This window comes from Colletes latitarsis, chromosome 4 (genome assembly GCF_051014445.1).
Source record: "Colletes latitarsis isolate SP2378_abdomen chromosome 4, iyColLati1, whole genome shotgun sequence".
Lineage (NCBI taxonomy): Eukaryota > Metazoa > Arthropoda > Insecta > Hymenoptera > Colletidae > Colletes > Colletes latitarsis.
In genome coordinates this window covers 39,643,975-39,652,607 of record NC_135137.1, presented here as the reverse complement: position 1 = coordinate 39,652,607, position 8,633 = coordinate 39,643,975, and the positions used below count along the sequence as shown (strand labels likewise).

At 46.3% G+C, this 8,633-nt stretch overlaps 1 protein-coding gene across 1 annotated transcript; it reads right to left on the bottom strand.

Annotated features, from left to right (window-relative positions):
• Positions 1–5,885: 5,885 nt before the first annotated feature.
• On the bottom strand, positions 5,886–8,469 carry LOC143341083 (uncharacterized). The gene is made up of 3 exons (XM_076763690.1): positions 8,334–8,469; positions 7,767–8,274; positions 5,886–7,697 (listed from the first exon to the last, which is right to left on the bottom strand). Exons 1-3 carry the CDS (start codon positions 8,442–8,444, stop codon positions 6,529–6,531), a joined length of 1,788 nt encoding a protein of 595 aa, XP_076619805.1. The 5' UTR covers positions 8,445–8,469; the 3' UTR covers positions 5,886–6,528.
• Between the last annotated feature and the right edge of the window lie 164 nt (positions 8,470–8,633).

Below are 8,633 nucleotides of genomic sequence, written 5' to 3'. Positions count from 1 at the left end.
GTTGATGGAAGTTTGTCGAGCGTGCATATTATATATACATATGTATTATACATAATAATCTCGAAGTTCAGTTTAATTGCCGTTTGATTTTTGTCTTCTTTACCCGCTACGCCGTAAACTGTAATATAACTGTTATATACATGTATACATGCAGAAACACACACAGACACGAACACGAGCATATATAAACATAGACATGCAATCATAATTATATTGTTATATAAATAGTATTATATGATAATTATTTTACTATACTCTCGTATACGGTCACACTGCGTGCCACCAAATTCCGATGCTAAACGCGTTGCTCCGGCTGGAGGACTCTTCGGCCCCTCGCGAACGTGCCAACGAGACAAAAAATAAACGAACGATCGGTAGCTTCAAATCGTCCGAGAAGCGTCGAGGTGGGGAGGAATCGGGTTCAGTGAAATTCGCGGATCAACCTTAACGAACATTTCTAAAAAGATAGATCTATATTTCTATTTCGAGAGGAAACGGAACGGGGTCGAAGAGGGCTCGTCTTTCACGCTGACCGAGCAGCCGTGTGCGTTAGTAGCAACGAGCAATGCACAAGCAATTTAATTAGTTACGTATCGCGTGACGCGATCGACGCGCGCCTAGGGGTGGACTCTGTTCACGATTCGAGGGGCAGTCTCCGAGCGAAACGGTAAACACGGACAGCCCCGAGAATAGAAAAGATCTCGTCTTCTTTGTCGATCGGCGGCAGAACCGTGCGTGCAGTTTCCGAATGCAGACCCTAACCCCGTCACTCGTCAGAGTCCCCGGCTCGCCCGACTTCCATTCGCGATCGTCGATAATCGCGCGTCGATCCGCCACGCTTCGAACACGGGGATCGTCTCGAACGACGGCCGGACGAACGAGCACCAAGCAAGCAGATTTGCAGGATTGCAAGGGAGGCAGCGAGAGAACGAGCGTGTGAGTGATCGCGTGGCGGTTTGCTGTTGCGGAATAGACCGTTCGGATAGAAAGAGAAAAGCAAAAGGAAAGGAGATGGGAGCGTTTCGTCCTGGGTCTGCTAGCGGGCCTCATCGACCCTGGCAGGCCCTGCCTTAGACGCCGGGACATTCGATGGTCGGTCGAGGAGCGTAAAGGTTGAACGTATCCCTCTGTTGGCGAGTGCGGGGGACGTCGCCAAAAACGCATGAGAGAGATACACGACGGCGGAGAAAGGAGCAATAAAGAGATACACAGAACGACAACCGCACCAAAGAGAGACCAAACTCGCTTAACGAAAGATAATTACTTGCTTTTTATTTATTTTAATTATTAATGTTGATTAATTATTGTATTTATTGGCGCGGAGGGCCGAGCCACCTACCGCGTGCTCGGTCCAACCCCTACCGTCCCCATCCTTCCACCCCCTCCCTGGAACAAGACCCAAAGGTTTCTCGATCCTATAGATCATCCTGAAAAGACTAGATCGTGCAACGTGTAATTTAGTCCAGCAAAATTCGGTTTGAATAATTTTAATTCGCAATTTAGACTCACGGATCTACGAACATTTCTCCTCGCTTCCTCCCTTTGACTTCCTTCACCAACTTCAGAGCCCGTTATTGCTCCTTTCTTTTCGATCGTGACACCGCTGTGTTCATAAGTCTTCCAAGACGGAGGATGCCATTTCGCTTTCTCATCCCCGTGCTCGTGCATTCCGTATCTGAGATCGGATAACTATATCAGGCGTTTAATAAACGATACCTTCTCCGATCGGGAATCGCAGGGAAAAAGTATCTTCAACACGGTTCGCCGATACGCACAAGCTCGATAAGAACAACCTCCAGTGATCTTCCCTCTTTGCGTTTCCATTCGCGACGCCATAGAAAAACGAACAAGATCAGCCCAATAGTCTTTACCTATTCCGCAGATTGTCCAAATTCAAATTGTTTTCGCCAGCGTTCCTGAAAAGCTTTCGAAAGTGCCTATCTACCGACGAATATTTTATCATCTTCGATCAGTTTCGTTTAGATCGAAAGATCGACGCGTCGTTTCCTCGAAAACAGCAAAATGTTGCATCCCTCCCATCTTCTTCAAAGACAGTTTTCATGGTGGCGAAACGACTCGCATCTCTTCGGTGAGGTTACGGACGAAGAACATAGTTTGCATTTGTCGCCCCGGAACGTTTGCTTCACGGTACTTCTCTGGCGAAAGTTTCTCCAACCTCGTCCCGGTATTATCGCGGGACCAGCTACAGGTGTAGGCGGGGGAAGTTCTGGTCGAACCACCCCTAGCGTAAACGCGTCCATAGGCACGTGGAATGGCAACCCCGTGCAGTCCTGCATCCACATTTTGCTCGCTGCTCCGAACAAAGGCTCGCACCCGCACTCGCTTACGGATGCAAACCGGAACTTTTTTAACCGGCTTTTTTATCTATTTTATAGTAATCTCAGCTTAAGCAGATCGAGAGAGAGAGAGAGAGAGAGAGAAAGCGCGCGCGAGAGAGAGAGAAAGAGAGAAAGAGAAATAGAGAGAATGAGACGATTCTTTTGATAAAAGTGAACAATAAAAAGTGGAGAGAAAGGAAGAGACGACAGAGAGAAAGAGAGAAAGAGAGAGAGAGAATGAGAGGGATTTATGCGCAGCTGACGAACGGTTTGTAAATTGCGTACATAACAAATAATAGGTAAATACCGTCGACTAAAAAAAGCAAAAAAAAAAATGGAGACGGTTCACTATGTCGTATGCTCTACGTTTTGTTTGTTTTGCGCCTTAGGCTTGCATTATGATTAATCTGATTATTATTATTATTAATTATCACCAACATCGTCATTATCATTATATTCTTATTATTATTATTATTAATTTTATTATTAATTTTATTATTATTATTACTATTATTGTGTATATGGTATAAATTGTAAAAAGGAACGTATTTACTATAACATATTCATTTTACGGGATTTACGAGATCCTTCGAATGAACAAATTGTTTAAAATAAAGTGAAGGAATAAATAAAATATTGACCAATTAACATACACAGTCTTCAATGCCCCTGCGGCGTGTCCCGATCATTGTACTTCGGTTCGTGATTTCGTTTTTAAGGGATAGTTTCGCAGCGTATGGAGAAGGATAGATGCAGCAATGCGCGTAAAACGAAGAGACGCTATCATGGAAGCGTAGCACGTTCGAGACCCTTTATTTTATTTTATTTCTTTTTTTAACGTGGGCAAAGCCTTATGGACACCCGCCGGCGAGTAATGGCGGACTCGTACCGGCTAAAACCCCACGGTGACCATCCTCAGGCGTCTGGCGAGGGACCGGGAACTCTAGTGAGCCATCACAGACTCCCCCGCAGAGATGCCAGAAAGGCACCGAAGGTGCTCTCTCACACTATGTCAGATCACGCGTACGTGAGCTCGTGGAGTTTCGGAAACCCGACAAAGGCTAAATGACGCATGCCATCTTTCTCGATTCACCGAAGCTGCCCAAAGTAAGTTCGGACCGTCCCGTGGGAGTCGAGAGAGAAAGGCTCACACTTCCCTACTCGCTCTTGAACAACTAATATCCGACCTCCCGTCAACAGGTCTCCACTGGCCTCTGCTGACCGCTGCTGACCACTCCTGTTACTTCTGACAACGTATAACGATTACGACTGGCTACTGTTAGCCTCTCCCAGCCTCTGCTGGCCTCTGCTGACCACCGCTTATATTTCTGACAACGTATAACGATTACTACTGACTTCTGCCTGCCCCCGCTGAACTTTGCTGACCGCTACTGACCACTCCTGATACTTCTGACAACGTATAACGATTTCAACTTGCTACTGCCTGCCCCTGCTAGACTCTGCTTGTCACTGCTAGCCACTGCTAGCCTCTGCTGACCACAACTGACCACCCCTGATGCTTCCGACAACGTATAACGATTACTACTTGTTACTGCTTGTCCCTGCTGGACTCTGCTTGCCTCTGCATGCCTCTGCTGGCCTCTGTTGACCGCTGCTGACCACTGCTGACCACTGCTGACCACCGTTTATATTTCTGACAACGTACAACGATTCCTACTGGCTACTGCCACCCTCTGCTGACCTCTGTGAGCATCTCCCGACCTAAGTTGGCCTCTGCCAACATCTCCCGACGTCAGCTGACCATCGCTGACCAACGCTGACCAACGCTGACACGACGTAATATAATATAATATGTTTATATCTATTAAAGTGTTGTATAATGTAAATCTATGCCAATAAATGATATAATTTCAAAGAATTCTATGTGTTCTCGTCATTTTTACCCCTCTTTCCCTTTCCAAATTGAAATGACGTCATTTCTAAGAATTCCTGAAAATTCTCGGATCCCTGAAACTTCCCGGCGTCCCTGAAACTTCTCAAAATCCCTGAAATTTCCAAGAAGTTTCAGGCAGCGGCTAAAATTCCGGCCTGAACTTTTCGGCAAAAATTTTAAAAAGCCGTTACGTAATATTACGTAATATTATGTAATATTACGTAACATTACGTAATAGCTCTTCAAAATTTCTCGCGGCCGAAATTTTTCGGCAAAGATTACGTAATATTACGTAACATTATATAATATTACGTAACATTACGTAATAGCTCTTCAAAATTTCTCGCGGCCGGAATTTTTCGGCCAAAATTACGTAATATTACGTAACATTATGTAATATTACGTAATATTACGTAACGGCTTTTTAATATTTTTGCCGAAAAATTCAGGCCGGAATTTTAGCCGCTGCCTGAAACTTCTTGGAAATTTCAGGGATTCCGAGAAGTTTCAGGGACGCCGGTAAGTTTCAGGGATGCCGCGAAATTTGAAATCTTTCCGGGGAACTTAAATTTTAAAAGTTTCGGAGTGTCTTATAACTAAGGGAATGATTTCGATAGGAAAAGAAGGGTAAAAATGACGAGAACACATAGAATTCTTTGAAATTATATCATTTATTGGCATAGATTTACATTATACAACACTTTAATACATATAAACATATTATATTATATTACATCGCGTCACAATTTGTCAGCAACGGTCAGCAGTGGTCAGCGATGGTCAGCGTTGGTCATCGTTGGTCATCGTTGGTCATCGTTGGTCATCGTTGGTCATCTGACGTCGGGAGATGTTGGCAGAGATCAGCAGAGGGTGGCAGTAGCCAGGAGGAATCGTTGTACGTTGCCAAAAATATAAACGGTGGTCAGCAGTGGTCAGCAGCGGTCAGCAGAGGCTAACGGAGGCCAGCAGAGGCATGCAGAGGCAAGTAGAGTCCAGCAGGGGCAGGCAGTAGCAAGTTGTAATCGTTATACGTTGTCGGAAGTATCAGGAGTGGTCAGTAGCGGTCAGCAGAGTCCAGCGGAGGCAGGCAGAAGTCAGTAGCAATCGTTGTACGGTGTCAGAAATATAAGCGGTGGTCAGCAGAGGCCAGCAGTGACAAGCAGAGATCACCAGGGGCGAATAGTAGCAAGTAGTAAGCGTTATAAGTTGTCAGAAGCATCAGGGGTGGTCAGCAGCGGTCAGCAGAGACGAGCAGAGGCCAGCAGTGGCAAGCAGAGATCAGCAGGGGCGAACAGTAGCATGTAGTAATTGTTATACGATGTCAGAAGCATCAGGGGTGGTCAGCAGTGTTCAGCAGGGGCCAGCAAAGGCATGCACAGGCAAGCAGAAACCTGCAAAGGCAAGCAGAGACTTGTAGGGGCATGCAGTAGTAAGTATTAATCGTTATACATTGTCAGAAATACCTGCAGTGGTCAGTAGCGTTCGGCAGAGGCCAGGAAAGTTCAGCAGAGACAAGCACACGCTGACAGAGATCAGCAAAGACCAATAGAAGTTAGCAGAAGTCAGTAGTAATCGTTGTAGGTTGTCAGAAATATAAGCGGTGGTCAGCAGAGGCCAGCATAGTGTGAGAAAGTGGAATGAGGTGTCCCCGATGCACCCGGGGCTTCATCTGGCATCTCTATCAAGACCGAGTACATCGCATATGAGTCATGCAACATCTCGCTCGATTAGCAAACGCCGCGCAATATAGGTCGAAACAGAAATGCAACAATGTTGGCCGACTACCGGGGAGAGATATTCTTGTCGGGATACATCGGTCTCGAATGTGTGAAGCAATATTCTTAATTAAGTCTGCGTCCATAACGCTCGGTAGTTGAAACTCCTGGCCGCACAGCTTCTACGCAAATGAGACCGGAAGGAGGATAAAAGATCCATTAAAGTCTAATCCATTGCTCGGGGCATTTGCTAAATTAAATATCCTGGTAATGCATGTTCGAATCTAGACCTAAATAATCCAAGGTTAAACAATGGAAAACACGTAATCGGCGCTCGTTACGGTTAACTTTTTCGTACCCGTCGACCTCGAAATTACGTCGAAGCTTTTCATCGTCGAAAGAAGTCAGAAATTTATGTCGCGTGTAATTTATACGCAAGTGCCTGTAATTTTCACTCGTTAGATCGTTATACTTCCGTGGGCTTCTTCCAGGAGTTCTCCGAGCTCCTTCAACTGGAAACTGGCATCGAAGTGGACTGAGTTTTTCTAACATAGTAAATAATTTGAAACACCGTGCATCGCTATTTTGTCCGCCAGAGCATAATTTCCAGGAGGAACGCGACCAGGGACCCGACAAGCCCGAAGATTAGTATGTAAAACGCGAACGCGAGGTCCTTCAGCCTCATCACGTGGTAGCCTTTCTTCCCAGCGTCTTTGCTCTTCCCTAGCCACTTGTGCACGTATCGAGTCATCGTCCTGTCCCACGAGTGATCGATCAATCCACCTTGCGACATGTGCATCAACAATTCACCGACCCTGCTCCTCAGCGGCCAATCCGATCGAACCACCAGGCCGGAGTACAGCGTGTTTATCCTGTGCTTGGAGAGATGGAGGTTCTTCTCGAAGGCGATACCCAACAACGTGGACCTGTCAGCCGCGCAAGCAACGTTCTTTAACTTGATCACGTAGTCGCTACAGTCCCAATGATCCACCGTCTTCACGCGGGAGAAGAGCACATCGTCGAACACAGCGTTCTTGTATCCGTGGTACGCGTAGATCGTAAACCTGGACGCTTTCAGCGCGTCGATGGAGTCCACCGGAAGCCTAGGCGTCGAGGAAGTCAGCAGAGACGATAGATTGCTCTGAAACGTGGAGACTGTCAACGTGAACAGAAGGAAAACCGTGACCAGGTAGATTCTCAACGAACTTCGTCGTGGAAATCGTAGCATCGAGTTGTTCAGCATCATTCGAAGGACTTCCAGGCTCGCGTCGGTCGCTCCTCTGCGAAAAAATACCTGGAGGAGGATCACCGTGCCCAAACAGACCAGAATCACTCCCAGGATGAACACAGGATTCATGAACTTTAGGATCTTCGCGTGGGCAGACTCGTTTTCGGGATACCTGGTCAGAATGCTGATCCCAGAGTTCACGTGGGGGTAGGTCATGGTCATGTTAGGCTTGTTGAAGATGTATTGGATGTTCATCAGCAGGTCGTAAACGCCTGACGACACCAATGGTAGGTATTCGTAGTAGTGGGTGTTGTTGGTGATCCCTGTCAGTCGTAAGCTGGCGTTCAGTTTCGACCAAAGCAACGTGGCGATCGTGCCATCCACGCCGCCTAGTTTCGTTAGCGATTTTTTGGAGAGATCTATCGCGAGACTAGGAGGACTGTGAAGGCCCACTGCGTTCACCGGATATCCCCCCAGTGTTCTTGTCTTGGAAAAGTCCAAGTTTTCGCATGATGTCCGACCTGCAAGCAGTTGGGTTCTCGGAAGAAGTGGGCAAGTTTTGATCGATGACTTAGAAATGTTCTACAAACTCTGGTCGAAGGATTGCACGAGCAGGGTCCAAGGATCGTTATCCTCGGAGTCTTTGATTGCTTCGCGCCAAGGCTGTGGCGCCCACGAGGTGAATGGGTTGTAGGTGTACAATTGCAGGCCATTTTCTCTGACGCATAGAAACGTGGACGACAGAAGATTTTCTTTCCACGCAATTTTGAGGGCCTGACGCGCGTTGTGGCAGCCATCTTGCGTAGAATGATCGTCCAGGATGAGGTAAAGCGCCGAAGGGTTCCACCATTTTGTACGGCGTAAGTCTTTTATGGTACTTTTTAAGTTATCTGGAGAGTGCAGGATTAATACGAATGTACGTATCTTCCGATCCTGTTGGAACGTCCGTGAAAATTGTTGGAACTTTTCCGTGTTGTTTATGGTGATTAGGGAAACCTTTCTCAAAGATTCTTTCGTCCATTTCATCGATGCGTTCGAGTCTGTTACGATTCCGATATTATTTAGTTCCGGACCCTTGCAGGCACTCAACACGGTGGTCTACAAACCGAAAATATAAATATCGGTGTAAGTCTTTTACAATGTAAAAGAAATTTTACCAAGGATTCCGTCAGAACTTCAAATTGGTCCAGATCGATTTGTAACTTCGAGAGTGCTATCGATACGCGCCAGTATATTATTAGGATCAGAAATATTATCGTGACGTTCATATTTACTGCATCCAGAGTCTCTTGGTGCTTTCGCTCGTGCTTTTCAAACGATACTGTCAGAACTTAGGTCATAGTAATTGTCTTATTGCAGGGTTTGTTTGCGTTCGAAAATCGATATCTTCCCAGCGATTCCGATATCTTTGAATCTTTTCGTAACAACGGACTGTCAAATCCCAGAGGAATTTGTCT

What these genes read in the sequence shown, in the direction of transcription:
- LOC143341083 (XM_076763690.1), bottom strand. Translation starts at nt 8,444, where the DNA reads ATGAACGTCACGATAATATTTCTGATCCTAATAATATACTGGCGCGTA. An exon ending in AAGTTCTGACGGAATCCTTG is followed by an intron (nt 8,275 to 8,333) that starts GTAAAATTTCTT and finishes TTCGGTTTGTAG; the next exon opens with ACCACCGTGTTGAGTGCCTG. An exon ending in CGTGCAATCCTTCGACCAGA is followed by an intron (nt 7,698 to 7,766) that starts GTTTGTAGAACA and finishes AACTGCTTGCAG; the next exon opens with GTCGGACATCATGCGAAAAC.